Source organism: Schistocerca nitens, chromosome 4 (assembly GCF_023898315.1).
Source record: "Schistocerca nitens isolate TAMUIC-IGC-003100 chromosome 4, iqSchNite1.1, whole genome shotgun sequence".
NCBI lineage: Eukaryota > Metazoa > Arthropoda > Insecta > Orthoptera > Acrididae > Schistocerca > Schistocerca nitens.
This window is the reverse complement of record NC_064617.1, coordinates 882,473,610-882,490,518: the sequence shown is the minus strand read 5'-3', so window position 1 is coordinate 882,490,518 and position 16,909 is coordinate 882,473,610. Positions and strand designations below refer to the sequence as shown.

Below are 16,909 nucleotides of genomic sequence, written 5' to 3'. Positions count from 1 at the left end.
TTGATTAAAACTGTATGCTCAGACTCCCCAGTACACGGGAATGCAAAACTTCCACAAGCTAGAAGATAAGAACATTCTGAACACAAAGCAAAATCTACCAAAAATGAAGGTGCATGGTACTGCGATACAGAAATGTTATTACTCAGTGGGAGACTTCATGAAGGGCAAACTCATCATTTAAGCAGGACGTCACTGATTGTTAAGACTTCTTATGTAAATTTAACTGTTCATTCTCAGGGCAAAAATTACTAACTTTAAAATATTGCTCCCTCTCATTAGCTATAATTTTATTTTAGTAAATTAGATTACTAATTTGTGACATATCTCCAACATCATCCACACTTTAATAACTGTAAGTTACAGAATGAACCCACCCTGATAGTCAAGCAAATTAAAATGCCCACTTTCAGGACACAGGGAGGCATGTCAGTCCCAGACTGAATGTGCCTCACAAATCAACAAGGGGGGCAGGGGGGAGGGGGGGGGGCAGTGTGCCAGGCAACCTGCATGTGGTTTTCCCACATCCCACTAGGTGAATACCAGGCTGGTTCCCATGTCCCGCTTCAGATACATGATGCACAAACATTTCAAAATATGATGTCACATTTGACCACTTGATTACACTACATACAGATGGAATGAGTACAAGGATTTTTCTGCACATGGGAACTAACAGTAGTTTTAAAATGTTTTTGGGCATGGGGATGGTGACACCATCATAATAGTAGCCTATACACAGGTATGGTTGGTTCACCACGAAACTGGAGAAGTACCATACGAATCCTGGCATGGAAACGGCTGGATTAAGGTTACAACCAGGAAGGAAAGATATTCTCAGAAGAATAAATCACTATTCACAATTATTTAAAGGGAAAAGCTATTTGAAAAAAAAAAAAACTATTTTTGAAACACAACAGCATTTATGAGCATTAAATAATGTTGTATATGGTTGGGAAGAGAGCAGGTAAGATGGAACTCAGTCACCTGAGTGTTACATTGAACTAGAATTGAAAAGAGACTACATGATCAAAACAAACTGACACTACAATGTGTGACTGAAGTGCTGAGGCGAGGGGATGGCTACAATGACAGTACAAATTATGTATACAACAACGAAACATACTGCTCTTCCTCTTGCTGCTTCTTCAACTTCTTGGCAGCCTTTTCAACAGGCAAAAGGTCATCCTCACTCTCTTCCTCTCCTTCACCCTCTTCGTTGCTTTCATCCTCAGCTGCAGCAGAGTCGTCATCCTCAGATTCTGGTACATCACTTCCAGCACCGTAATCGTCATCTGTCTCTGTGTACTCATCATCGTCACTGCCACTAACTCCATCAATATCATTTAAGCTTTCCACCTGAAACAAGAAACCACAAACTGTCTAGAGAAAATTGCAGGGCAACTGTAATACTACGATTTGTAAATTAAGAAGAATGTTAGTTAAATATAAACATCTGACTAGTCTCTCAAATTAATAGGAATTTATCTGTCCTAACATTAATAATTTCACATATTTATGAACTCTGTACCTTTGGATGCGGCAAGAAACTCCACATAACACCTTTGTACAAAAGCTTTCATTTTTGATTAGTCAACACACAACATTTACACAATATAGCAGGGGTGCCTACAACAAAACTCTCGAGACGTGTGTGGCTCTCGCTTCAATGTAGTGCAGCTCTTGAAATCAAGTACATAAACAAATAAAGTATAAAAATAATAAACATTTAAAATTTAAAAAATTAAAAATGATACACACTTATGTAATACAAATGAAAGTTCTTGTTCAAACTGACAACCTTCTTGTCAGTTTTGCAATGGTGTGCCTTGCTGGCCTCGTAACAACACAGATTGAGGTGCGCCAGTCAGTAGCCAGTCACATTCATAGCTACTAACGTGAAAACATTTCTACATGAAGTAACACTGTTTACGTAAACTTGTGATTATTGCTGGTGTCATAACAGCTACAATATTGTCTACGAAGAATAAAAACAAAAAAGAGAACAGAGTGCTTAATAAAGAGTGGAAGGAGCAATTCGTTTTTGTAGGGAAGAATTGAAAACCAATGTGTCTCTTGTTTTAAATGACATTTTCACAACACAAAGACAGTAATCTTACATGCCATCATGACACTAACTTACCAGGAAAGGAGAAACGCTTCACTGTTTGTCCTCTGTTTAGAAAAAAATTAAATTGTCGCCTTTTTTAAAAAAAAAGAAAAAAGAAAGGAACTTCAGATGAAGAGTGGGGTTATGACCACATTTACCAAGGAAGCAGATTTAACAACTGAAGTTGGCTGTGTGTTGGCTTTCAATATCACAAAATCAAAGAAATCTTACCCAGTTTGCAAAGAACAACACTGCACGAGTTGTTTCTATTTTATACCCCAAAAAGAAGCACTACAAAAATTATTTAACTGAATAGATAAAGAATCTACTCACCAAGCAGTGGCAGAACACACACATAAAAGACTTTTGAGATTGGCAAGCTTTCGGAGACAGTGGCTCCTTCTTCAGGCAGAAGGGTTGAAGAGGAAGGAAGAAGGGTGAAGGAATAGGACTGGAGAGGTCTAAGAAAAGGTTTTGTGGAGGGAGCAGCTTCTGAGCACACCATTGGTGACTCAGTATTAGCCGGGTCTGAAATGTGTTGATCAGCTACTTTGACAGGGCCATGGCTTCCTAAAATCATGACCTGAAATGAGATCCATTCTGTCTTAAATTTTGTCCACCATACCTAGAATAGCTTTCCATTGCCCTCCCAATCTCCGCAATATTCTTGTCAGATCCTATGCTCCTGCACCCATCTCCCTACCCTATGGCTCCTACCCCTGTAACTGTCCCTGCTGCAAGACTTGCCCTATGCAACCTCCTACCACCACCTACAATAGCCCTGTAACTGGCAAAACATATACTATCAAAGGGAGAGCCACTTGCGAAACGACACATCATATACCAGCTATTATGCACTGTTCAGCCTTGTACATTGGCATGACTACCACCAAAGTATCAATTAGGATAAATGGGCATAGGCAGAGGGTATATACCGGCAACCGCAATATCCTGTTGCATGACATTTGTGACCTTGGGGGCTGTTTCACCACACGCGCCATCTTGATTCTTCCCCCAGACGTCAGTTTCTCAGAATTCCACGTGGGAATTAGCACTACAACATGTCCTTGGTTCTCCCCACCCACCTGACCTTAATTTACGTTAACTTCTTCTGTCTCAGCTTTTCTTCAGTGTAACTACTCTTTGCTTCACTCTTTTTTAATTTTCTACATCTTTCATTGTCTTTCCTGTCTATTTTGCACTGCCCCCTCCCATCTCTGTTACGTACAATGCACTTAGCTTTTCACTCTTATTAACTCATGCATGATGTTTAAGCAGTAACATCTGTCTAAATATTGCCCTGTCTTCCACCTTTAAGCTCTCAAGTTTCCAAATCCCGTCTAATGCAGTCCCCATCAGTCTTTCCTTCTCATCCCATATGGCAAGTCTCTCCTGACTCGTGGTTCTGGGTGACTTTCCCGAAATCTACCCCTTTTCCTAGACCTCTCCAGTCCTTTTCCTGCACCCTTCTTCCTTCCCCTTTGACCCCTCTGCCTGAAGAAGGAGCAACTGGCTCTGGAAGCTTGCCAATCACAACAGTCTTTTATGTGTGTGCTCTGCCGCCGCTTGGTGAGTAGATTTTTTTATCCGTCCAATTAAATAATTTTGTCACAAATTTACTGTTTTCGTTGTCACACTACAAAAATTGGTTGACAAAATGCCTGTTTCTGAACATACAATAGAGATGTGAGTTTCTGCTATTAGTGGTGACACTGAAAGTGACCTATAAAAATATATATACGAGGTGAATTCAAAAAGAAACAAAACTTTTCCTGTCTCAGCTTTATTGCTTACTGTACAACATTTTAAGCACTGTCCCCTTCAGAATAGTCCCCTCTACTGACAATGCACCATTCCCATCATTTCTTCCAGTTTTGGAACGCCTCCTGGAACACATTTTGTGCGATGGCATGCAGATTTCTCGTCAAATTGTACTGTAGCTTCTCTATGGTTTGGAAATGACATCCTTGCAACGTGTTTTTCAGACCGGGAAAAAGTCTGCTGGTGCTAGGTCTGGAGAATATGGTGGATGGGGCACAATGGGAATGTGGTGTTTTGCTGGATAGCTACAGACAAGGAGTGACGCATGAGCTGGTGCATTGTCATGATGCAACATCTAACTCTTGCTTTCCCACAATTCAGGTCTCTCCCTGCGCACAGCATCTCTCATGCGCACCAGGATTCCTTGGTAGACTTCCTTGTTTACCATCTGGCCACATGGCACAAATTCTTGACAGATAATCGGATAGTCAAAAAACACAACATCACCTTGATCTTTGACTGACTGATGCATCCACATCTCATTGCCTGTTAGAATGTTCTTAAGAAATTTTTCACTGTCATTAACAGCGGCAAGCAGTCCGTCGCGCATTTCAACGCGGGTCTCTTTTTAAACTTCAGCCAACAAACGCGGAATGAATTTTGTCTCGCCAGTGTAAAAAGCTACAGAGGGCCGTGCTCAATTCGAAGACAGGGCCACTTCATCCCTACAGAGTGACAGGCCAGAAAAATGTCACAGCCGGATAGCCCACATCACCTGTCACTGCCAGCCACTCCTCCTGCAAGGATCTGCGACTCACTGGTGAAATAACACCTTGCAGGGGAATGGCACAATGTGTCATGTTGTGTTCCCTGCAGCCGTCTTGTTGGCAGTCAGTCACAGACAACATGAACCATTTTCTCCGCTGGGTACATGTGTTGCCACATTCGTAGGGCACTAAGGGAATCAGTGCATATGAGAAACACTTTGTCGTGAAGTCTCCTCATCTGTTCCAGTGTCGTAAGGATCAGATGGAGCTCTGCAGAAAACACAGTATAATCACCACAAAAGCAAATGCTGAAAACATAGTTGGGGAATACTGCTGAACAGCCAAAGGAGTCTCCTTGTTTGGATCAATCAGTGCATACAACTTTAAAACCATGATACCTATCTACAATGTTAAAAAAACGAGACAGGGACATAAAATCTGAAGTGCAATCTTTCTTAAAATCTGTCAAGTCTAAAGTAATTCAGGGCCTTTGTGGGAGCCAAGGTGGAGATATGTTCCAACTATGGTTTAGAAAAAAAAAATCAGTCACACTAATTGTCACATTTGAGAGATACAGAGGTGAGCAAGTGTGCCGGGACTTACCCCAGCTCACTGCTAGTAGCGCCACATCACCATAACACATCTGTGCATAGCACACAAGTATTGCACCATAATTTAAGAATCAAATGAAAAGTTAAAGTTGTTTTTCCTAACTATGTCAGCATTTGCTTTAGTGTATTAATGTTTGAACTGTCAAATCTCAGATTGATCAGATGAATATCTTTCCCTAAATAGATCGTTTTAAGAAAAAAATTAGTGGCATTAAATAATAATACTAGGAGCCCAAAAATTGGTATGTCAAAATTAACTGGTATGTCAAAATTAATTGTTAAAAGTTTCAGCTTGATTAGAGCAATATTCTGGTCAGAATCCACATTTTTAAGAAAAGTTAAAGGCATAAAAATTTGTATGAACCTTCAGTTCAGCATAAAAATAGTAATTACGTGACCTACAAGCTACCTCTAATAGTTATCAAGTAATTTACTGAAAAAATTTCAAGACCTGGATGTAAATAATGACAAATACAATGTCTCAAAGTTGTGGTTCAGAGGCCATGTTCTACCGTCAGTTCCGTTCTAAAAATTCTAGATGGGATAGTTTAAATGCAGGCGAGCTGAAAGTTTTTCTGTGATTTTAACCAACTTAGCTAGTCATATAAAAATTACAAAGATTCTAAATTGATTCATGACATTGTTATAAAACACTGTATGTCCGGGAAAGGAGCCGTTTAGAGGCTACTACTGTGGGCATAGAGCGGATAACAGCAGATGTTCCCTTGGCCATCCATACTGTGCCCGTATACGAATACGGCCCGAGAGGCAACACTTCACTTCACTTCGCACCCAGCTACTGTACGATCCCCGCCAGTCAAATGCTGGAGTAAGCACTGCCTCAGATGACGTCACAGACAGTTCCATTCTAAAAATTCTAGATGGCATATTTAAATGCAGGCAAGCTAAAAAATTTTCTCTGATTTTAACCAACTTAGCTACAGTCATATAAAAATTACAAAGATTCTAAATTGATTCATGACATAGTTATAAAACATTGTGTGTCCAGGAAAGCGGCCCTTTAGAGGCTACTACTGTGGGCATAGAGCAGATAACAGCAGATGTTCCCTTGGCCGTCCGCTGTTCCCGTATATAAATACAGCCTGAGAGGCAACACTTCACTTCACTTCACTTCACTTCACTTCACTTCGCACCCAACTACTGTATGATCTCCGTCAGTCAAATGCCGGAGTACGCACTGTCTCAGATGACGTCACAGACAGGCCGTTACTAAAGGTACATTTTCAGTAATAACAGAAAGTGAACTCGCGAGGGCTGTACAGTATCCTGGGTCGTTTAGAGTTGTGAAAAGACTTCACTTTGCACCCAACTACCGTACGGTCCATGTCAGTCAAACGCCGGAGTATGCGCTGCCTCAGAGGACGTCACAGACAGGCTGCAACTAAACGCATATTTTCAGTAATAATCAGAATTGTACTCGTGAGGACTGTACACCATCCTGGATCACTTAGATTTCGCGGAAGTAACTGTTAGTGTGCTGCTCGTAATGACAACAAATCTGCATGGCAAGTGGTGAAATTATTTTCCACTTTTGTGGCGATCAATTATTTCAATTATCAGAAGTCAGAGTGAAAGACAATTTAATGGAAACTTACCATACAGGTCGTCTCTTAACTGCTCATAGTGCTGTTTAGGGTAGAGACATTTTTTTATTATTATTATTATCATCATCAGGAATATTACTATGTTGTGCATGTGAAAGTTGATCAAATATATCTATAAACTGAAACTCAAAATCTTCATTCATAATCATAGTTCCTGACCCCACTGAGTAAACAAACAGGGAATAGGTACATTTCTTTCAGTGGGCTGGACAAAAATGTAGACTTGCAGACTGGAAACTATGGTCAATATGTCCTTCATCGCTTTCTGGCTGACCACAAAAATAGTTTCCCAGCTCCCGTAAAAGACAGCGAACAGTATCCTAATATTTCCTATTACTAATTTGTTATTATTATTATTATTATTATTATTATTATTATTATTATTATTAACACATCACTCCACATCATCTCTAAAAAGGCAGTCTTTCATGTGAATGCCATAAGGCCTCACTGCTTAGTGTTGAGTACGAAAAAGCCTTTCCATTGGTGGCCAAGAACAGTGTGTTACAGTATGGACAGTGTTTTATAGGCCTGAAATGAAGCAGCGACTCTCTAGCCTCAGAGCAAAGGCTCAGAATGGCGTTGGTTCTAAAGACCCCAGTGGCCAGTGTAAAGGGACATCACCCTTTAGCGTTGCTTTTCCTCAACAGTAGTAGTCAATATCAGTCATATTTTTCGAATTTTGGACAAGTCAGTATTGTCTCAGCTGTTTTTCTTGATAATTTCATATAAATTTATACACAATTTTATATTTCAAGCTAAAATTTATGAAAAGAAATTACTTTATTTTCGTTGTTACAATTGATATGCACTAGTTCTGAATGCACAGTTAAAATAGTTTTTTTTTATGTTTATTCCTGGATTCATTTATGAAATAATAGAAATTCATTTGTTAAGAAAAAATGTATACCCTTTGGAATATTGTTATTACCGCAGAGTGAAGTAGTAATAAGCATGTCTCTGGTGTGATCGGATGTATTTTTGTATTTTGGATGAACAATGTAATTTTGGCTTTGTTAATGTGAAAATTCAAAAGATGGTGTGATATAGTAAAATGTGAGGCAATTAATTATCATAAAAAATTCTGCAATGACATTCTTCAAAATTATTTAGATCAACTGAAGCGCAAGAACCTAAAATGTGAGAATTTCAGCTTCAAGAATCAGATCCCCATACATGAAGAACTGGAGCCAACTGTGCACGGAAAGATAAGTAAAAATTTTATTGTAAATCTTAACTCCTCCTGAATCTTCCGAAAAGACTTTATCATAGTGGACAGTAGCAACAACAAAGAAAGGAGGGGTAGATTACACCAACTAAATCCCTTCATTGTGCACCATGTCCAATGTCTTTAAATAAGAGGGTCATGCACACCCATACATCGTACACTCATAATCAAACTGAGCTCGCATTAAGGCCCTGTAAAACTGGAGCAGACAATAACTGCTCAGTTATGTGTGGTCCTTCCTGGATTTCAAATATGGAATTATAGCTGCTCCTTGACACAAGTTGGGAAAATGACCTGACACCCAAATGAGGTTAAAGAGGGTGATGAGACTGACTGTTGCACGCTGTGAGGTGCTGTAACATACTATAACGGGCCCTATCATGACCAGGTGACATGTCACAAGCTGTAGATAATATAGAATCCAGCTACCACATGGGGAAGGGGCAGTTGTATTTATCATCAGTGGTGGAACCGAAATGCAAATTGCTAGAGACTCTGCAGTGCCAGATAGATGAATCCTGACTGGCAGAAACCTCCATAATTTGGGCAATGTCTCGCAGTTTGGTCTGGAGACAGATTGCCTGCCCCCATTACAGCAGTCATAGGGCATCTCCCTCCTCTATCAGAAATCCTCCTGATGGTCTCCCTTACGAATGTACTCTTAATGGAATGGTTTATGGTGGCCAGTAACTGTTACCACGATCTCTTTTTGTTCTTTCTAATAATTTGGCAACACTTTGCCCCAATTACCCGAAAGGCTGTGAGGTTCTCTACAGTTGGCTGTTACTTGAACCTACATAGTGACACAAGCACCAGTCTCACTGCAGAGTAGCATTTGCCATTCCACCAAGGGACAGGCTATCTTTCCAGCTGGCCTGAAGGATGCAGAATTAATACTTATGTGGCACACTGGATTATTTGGGTAAAATGACCCGCCCATTCCTGAACTCTGTGACAGTGTTAAAATGCAGCATGTCAGCTGTAAAGCATCCAGTCTGTCCTATGGTACACCCATCGCAGCGGCTTTCTTTCACACACTACTTGGGCTGGCAGGTGAATCCACATCAGGGGAGAGATTACTTGGGTGCAAGTCACCGACCACTTCCCACCAAGTGGTGTATGCAAGGGCTGGAGAACATAATGACAAATCAGTAGCAGGGAATGACTCTGTGACAGCACTGAAGTGTGTGCTCCACCCTGTACTGAGCAAAATTGCACATGAGAACATAAGAAGGCTCTCAATTGGTCTACCCCTGGGACAGGTGGTGCAGAGCCTCAAAGCACACTGTGTGCATTAAAACCACCACAGAGAATAAAGATGTGGGGGAGCTGAGTAAGGATGTAATGGACGGCCTCTTTGTCCACCAGCCCATGTGGGGGAAGGTAGATTGAACAGATTGTCAACTGATGCCACACTTGCACTATTACCGCCACTGCTTGTAGGCTGGATGTGAAGGAGAGAAGCCTGGAGTGGTAGGCACTCTTTACGAAAATAACCACTACTCCTTTAGCTCTCTCTCCACTGAGGTCGTCCTTTATGTGGAGAACATAGCTCGACAGCTCGAGGGTGTCAGAGGATTAAAAATGTGTTGGTGAAAACAACATTAGTCTATCCTTAGCTAACAGACATAGTTTCACCGCATGTGTCTTGAGCGAATTCCAAGTTTCACTGAAGTATGGAAGCCATCTTAAGAGTGAGGTTCTCCTCTGGCTTTCCCCATCGTTCCTCTGTGGAGGGGTGGTTACTCGGAGGACTCGCTGGTTCCTCAGGCTAACATCAGCATCCACACCATCAACAGAATGGTCATTGTCTGTTTCATCAGACAGGACCAAGGTTGCACAGACTGATGGCTTTAGACGTTCTGGGAAATTCTGTGACACATTCACTTTCTCATTCCTGCTGTAGTTCTTTGGTATCTACACCCACGCTCATAAATTAAGGATGATGCTGATACATGGTGAAACAACACTATGGTGGGCAGTTTGCGGGTTTAAACCACCTCGTGGTATGATCATGTGGTGCATTTGACCTGCGGTTGTCACAAGGTGGCGGTGGTAGCAGTCCACATATGCAGAGGTGTGTTGGAGCATGTCAGAGTACGGTGCAGCGAGTAGGTGTGTAGATGTTTTCAGATGTGCTAATGGTGACAGTGTGTTGAAAATGGTTCAAAGAACACATACTGATGACGTTATGAGGGGTAGAATACTAGGGCGACTGGAGGCTGGTCAAACACAGCAGGTGGTAGCACGGGCCCTCCGTGTGCCACAAAGTGTGATCTCAAGACTATGGCAACAATTCCAGCAGACAGGAAACGTGTCCAGGCACTACAGTACAGGACGTCCACAGTGTACAACACCACAGGAGAGCCCGTAAAGTCTGGTGTCAAGAACACAGTACATGGTCATTGGAATAGTGGTCCCATGTTATATTCACGGACGAGTCCAGGTATAGTCTGAAGAGTGATTCTCGCAGGGTTTTCATCTGGCCTGAACCAGGAACCAGATACCAACTCCTTAATGTCCTTGAAAGGGACCTGTATGGAGGTCGTGGTTTGATGGTGTGGAGTGGGATTATGATTGGTGCACATACACCCCTGCATGTCTTTGACAGAGGAACTGTAACAGGTCAGGTGTATCGGGACATCATTTTGCACCAGTATGGCCGCCTTTTCAGGGGTGCAGTGGGTCCCACCTTCCCCCTGATGGATGATAACGCACAGCCCCACTGAGCTGCCATCATGGAGGAGTACCTTGAAACAGAAGATATCAGGCGAACGGAGTGGCCTGCCTGTTCTCCAGACCTAAACCCCATCGAGCACATCTGGGATGCTCTCAGTCGACGTATCGCTGCATGTCTTCAAACCCCTACGACACTTCAGGAGTTCCGACAGGCACTGGTGCAAGAATGGGAGGCTATATCCCAGCAGCTGCTCAACCACCTGATCCAGAGTATGTCAACCCGTTATGCTGCCTGTGTACGTGTGCATGGTGATCATATCCCATGTTGATGTCGGGGTACATGCGCAGGAAACAGTGGCGTTTTGAAGCACTTGTGTTTCGGGATGGTTTTCTCAACTTATCACCAATACCGTGTGTAGTGCCGCGTTGTGTGGCACCACATTCTGCAATTATCCTTAATTTATGAGCATGAGTGTGGAGCCATAATGTCATGGCACACCACAACTCTTTTACAACAATTTAGCCCAGTGAACGGCTCACTGTCGACAGCATATTCTCCAAGCAGTTTAACATCTAACAACCTGTTCACTCAGGTAGCTCACAGTGCCTTGATCACGAGTTTACCCCTGTGCAGCCTACTGAAAGGTTTTACTTATCCTGCACGGACCCCCAGAGTTTTGTGGATGTAGAAAGGCGACAATTTCTAATGGGAACTTTCTACACATTTAGCAACAATAAATACATTATGTATTACACGATGTGGTCCACTACTATTATTGCTTTCTCTTACATCCACAAGTGCCTCAGGTGGACTAGTCAAATGAGATCTCTCTGGAGGTTGGGTGCTAATACTGCCCAATGGACCACCTAAACCACTTTGAATAGAAGAAAGGATTTTAGGCCTCACGGTGTTCCCACAAGCAGCTAAGGAAGTAAATGTCCACCCAGACAGAGCCCCATTTGCCTGCATAAATCTTATACAACTGAGGTGCAACAGGTTCACTAGTCCTCAGCTCAGAAAACCCATGTCCACTATGCCTGCCTGTACCCAGTAAACAAAAGCTGAGCTCCCTGATGTGATCGCCATTTAGAATGACTCAGGGAGCACATGTTACTTTACCAAAAATACAAATCAAACAATGGAAAATCCAGGATGGAATGTAACAATATTAGAGAAGGAAAGTTGCTATTCACCATATAGCGGAGATGCTGAGTCGCGACAAGCACAACAAAAATATTCACACAATTATAGGTTTCGGTCATTAAGGCCTTTGTCAGCGATACACACACACACACACACACACACACACACACACACACACACACACAACTTGCACACATGTCTATAGTCTCAGACAACTGAAACCACTGTGGTTTCAGTTGTCTGACACTGCAGACATGTGTGCAAGTTGTGTTTGCGTGAGTGCGTGTGCGTGTGTGTGTGTGTGTGTGTGTATTGCTGACAAAGGCCTTAATGGTCGAAATCTATAATTGTGTGAATCTTTTTGTTGTGCCTATCATTAGTATCTCCGCTATATGGTGAGGAGCAACTTTCTTTATCGAAAATACCACAGATGCAGCATTTAACATCCCTTTCATTAATATTAGGACAAGGATAGATTGCTACTCACCATAAACAAAAACTAGCACTCCTCATGACTTCCGCAATCTCTGACAGCTCAGACCAGAATGTAACTGTCATAGTGAATGAAAGCAGCCATCTGGGATAGGGCAAGGAAAGGGAAGAGAAAGGATAGTACAGTATGGGTGAGTGGAGAAAAAGAGTGCTGTCTGGCGGAGCATGCGGGGATTAGATGAGGCCATGACAAGACTGTTGGGCACAGCATTGGAAGGCTGTGAGGCAGGGAGGGGAGAGTAACCAGGAACGGAAAGGAGAAGTAGGAAAGAGAAAATATGTGCGGCTCACAATGAGTGTGGGGAGGGGGAGTGTTAATGAGGGAGAAGGTGATAAGCAGAGGAGTTGGAAACTGCTTGTGTAGGGTGTGGGCATAATAGGTTACCTGAGTGATTATTTTTTTTTTAAGGTCATTAGCGCCCAGTCACAAACATTAGTTCATTAAGAGCACAGAAAAACGCAAGGGGGCCAACACCAGAAAGTACTTACAAAGATGCAGATAAACAAAATAAAAGAGTTAGATCTCTTTGGACAAGTCCGTCAATGTAATAAAACTAAGGATACAAGCAGCTGCTCGAGTGTCTTCAGCTAAAAGTTCCTGTAAGGTAGACTGCAGACACAGGACAACACAAGAGTGAATAAAACGGGGACAGGACAATAAAACATGGTGCACCGTCAATGGATAACCACAGGGGCACTGCAGGGTGGGGTCACCAGACAACAGGTAGCGGTGGCTAAATCGGCAATGCCCTATCCGCAACCTGGCCAAAATGACCTCCTCTCGCTGGGAAGGGTGTGAGGAGGTCGTCCAAGCCGTTGGGATCAGTTGGATAGCCCTAAGCTTATTTTTATGGAGAGAGGACCAAGCCTCAAGCCACAATGATGAAACACACCGACAAAGAACTCCAGTAACATCAGTTCATGGGACACAAAAGGAAGCTGTCCAAGGCAGGAGGACAGCAGCCTTAGCCGCAGCATCAGCAGCATCGTTCCCAGGCACACCAACGTGGCCAGGAATCCACAAAAATAGGACACGAGCGCCGGTATCAGCTAGAGACTGGAGGGACCGTTGAATTTGTTGCGGTCCAAATATGGGTCACGGAGACTCTGAATGGCGCTCAAAGAATCAGAGCAGATGGCATAGGGAGAATGACGATGGCGACAGATACCGTATTTACTCGAATGTAAGCCGCACTTTTTTCCTTGTTTTTGTAATCCAAAAAACCGCCTGCGGCTTAGAATCGAGTGCAAAGTAAAAGGAAGTTCTGAAAAATGTTGGTAGGTGCCGCCACAACTAACTTCTGCCGTCGAATATATGTAACGCTACACAGGCATGCTTTGCAGGCACAAAGATAAATACTGGCGCCAAAACCTCTGTGTCAGTAAATAAATTAAAAGAAAAGGTAGAAGAATGTAAACATTATGCCATATATTCTTTCGTGTTTGCTGCTGTCTCATTTAAATCCTGCATGTCTAATAATCTACGAAACTCGAGTGAGACAACAGCAAACGCGGAAAAATATACATATCATGTCATGTTTATATTCGTATTATTCTTATGTTGAATAGTGATACAGTCAGAAACGAAGCATGGCAACTGACAAGATTTTTAAATCTAAGATGACTCTTTAATTTCTGTGCAGAATGTAATGTATTAAAGAGGTGTCTGCAAAGATTTTCAAATGGAGAAAATTTTTCGCTAAAGTCTCGTTCAGAACATCTGTCATAAGCTGTCTATTATTTGGTTCTTGTTGATCATTATCAAAGAACGCAGCAGTGTAAGTAACAACAAATAGCAGTCTCTTGCCATTGTTTCACTTATGAGATAATTCCTCCCTTTTTTTTATTGTAAGCCGCGGTAGCGCGCACAAAAGCAAGCCATGCCGCGAGCGGCGACAGGTCTTAAACACACATTATTATGCCGCGAGCGGCGACAGGTCGTAAACACACATTATCAGAATACGACAAACAAGGCATGACACAATACAATAATGCATTTTCAGTTCAGAATGACGTAAACACCTATAACAAAGATAACGGCACTTATCAGATCAAAGCAAAATAAGCAATCGATTCAAACCAAACGAAGCACGTATAAATACGGACGGAGCACCTGACACATAGCAATGGCTACTTGGTAAAGCTTAACTGTTAAGCTTACGACTCGAAGCAAACTACTGTAGCTGTATCTTCGTCCATTCGGCCTAAATTGTGTCTCATGTTACAATGGACCAACTTTGTTTCGATTTGGAGGTGTGGTCTAAAACTTTTCTCTCCCCTTGAATTTCGAGTCTCAAATTTCAGGTGTGGCTTAGATTCGAGTGCAGCTTAGATTCGAGTGAATACGGTATACTGAACAGCCTGATAGAGAGCAAAAAGATCAGCTTTAAAGCTTGAACACTGGTCAAGGAGCCGGTAGTGAAAGGTATCATCCCCAACGACAAAGGCACATCCGACACCGGCAGTAGTCTTGGAGCCATCTGTGTAAATAAAGACGTTATTAGCGAGCATTGAACAAAGTTCGACAAACATCGAGCGGTATGTCGAATCCGCGGTCCTCTCCTTTGGGAGCGAGCTGAGTTCAAGGTGTACGCGAACTTGAGCCTGGAGCCAAGGTGGCGTCGGGCTCTCACCCACTCGAAAAGTCGTAGGGAGGGTAAAATCAAGTTGTTGAAGCAGGTGACGAAAGCGAACTCCAGGAGGTAAGAGGGCAGAGACATACAGCCCATATTGGCGGTCGAGAGAGTCATCAAAGAAGGAGAAATATGACGGGTGGCCGGGCATTGACATCAGTCGGCAGACGTACCGACAAAGCAATATATCGCGCTGGTAGCTTAGCGGTAATGCGGCAGCTTCGGCATACAGACTCTCAACAGGGCTGGTGTAGAATGCTCCAGTTGCCAGACGTAACCTCCGATGGTGGATAGAGTTTAGACAGCATAAGATAGACGGCCAGGCAGAAGAGTAGACAAGGCTCCCATAATCCAGCTTTGATCGGACAATGGACCGATATAAGCGAAGCAGGACCATTCGATCTGCTCCCCATGACGTACCGCTGAGAACACGGAGGACATTTAGGGAACGGGTACAACAGGCAGCCAAGTAAGACACATGTGGAGACCACCAAAGTTTCCTGTCAAATTTAAGACCTAAAAATTTTGTTGTCTCCACGAATGGGAGAGCAACAGGACCGAGATGTAAGGATGGTGGAAGAAACTGTTTGTAATGCCAGAAGTTCATACAGACCGTTTTCGCACCAGAAAAACGGAAACTGTTAGCGACACTCCAGGAATATAGACGGTCTAGACAACGCTGAAGACAGCGCTCCAGGAGACATGTTCTCTGAGCGCTGCAGTAGATCGTAAAGTCGTCCACGAAAAGGGAGCCTGAAACGTCAGCTGGAAGGCAATCCATTATTGGATTGATAGCTATGGCAAAAAGGACCATGCTCAAAACAGAGCCGTGGGGCACCCCATTCTCCTGGCGAAAGGTGTCGGACAGGACAGAACCCACACGTACCCTGAACATTCAATCCATTAAAAATGCATTAATAAAAAGAGGGAGGCGACCGCGAAGGGCCCAAGTATGCATGGTGCGGAGAATGCCCGCCCTCCAACAGGTGTCATAAGCCTTCTCCAAATCGAAGAACACAGCCACCATCTGGTGCTTACGCAAAAAGTTATTCATAATGAAGGTCGACAAGGTAACTAGGTGGTCAACGGCAGAGCGGTGCCTACGAAAGCCACATTGGACATTGGTAAGGAGGCGTCGAGATTCAAGGAGCCAAACCAATCGATAATTTACCATGCGCTCCATCACCTTGCAGACGCAGCTGGTAAGGGACATGAGGCGATAACTGGAAGGAAGGTGTTTGTCCTTTCCTGGTTTGGGTATGGGAACAACAACTGCTTCACGCCCACGTGTGGGAACATGACCTTCAGTCCAGGTGCGATTATAGGTGCGAAGAAGAAAGCCTTTACTTGCAGGAGAAAGGTTCTTCAGCATCTGAATATGGATACCATCGGGCCCCGCAGCAGAGGATCGAGACCGGGCGAGTGCACTTTAGAGTTCCCGCACGGTGAAGGTGGCATTGTAACTTTCTTGATTCAAAGACTGGAAAGAAGGTGGCCGTGCTCCTCTGTTTTTGGGGGAGGAAGGCAGGGTGTTAATGGGCAGAGCTCGAAACCTCCGCAAAAAAACGGCCGAAGGCATTTGAGACATCCTCAGGATCCACAAGGACTTCATTCGCTAAAGTCAGGTCAGAAATCGGCGAGTGGACCTTGGTGCCAGACAGCCGGTGCAGGCCACCCCAGACAACCGAAGAAGGAGTAAAACTGTTGAATGAGCTGGTGAAAGCCACCTAGCAAGCCTTTTTGCTTTCTTTGATAACACGACGACATTGTGCATGGAGTAGTTTGTAACTGATACAGTTTGCAATTGTAGGGTGAAGTTGGAAGGTGCGTAAAGCATGTCACCGAGCACGAATACCGTCACT

General features: G+C 43.2%; 1 protein-coding gene across 1 annotated transcript in view; it reads right to left on the bottom strand.

The window, feature by feature from the left end:
* Positions 1–16,909, bottom strand: part of LOC126253401 (uncharacterized) — a 122,569-nt gene that overhangs the window by 74,875 nt on the left and 30,785 nt on the right. Inside the window, exon 4 of the mRNA XM_049954700.1 lies at positions 1,124–1,356. Coding sequence (XP_049810657.1) covers positions 1,124–1,356 — 233 coding nt within the window. The remainder of the gene's footprint in view (positions 1–1,123; positions 1,357–16,909) is intronic.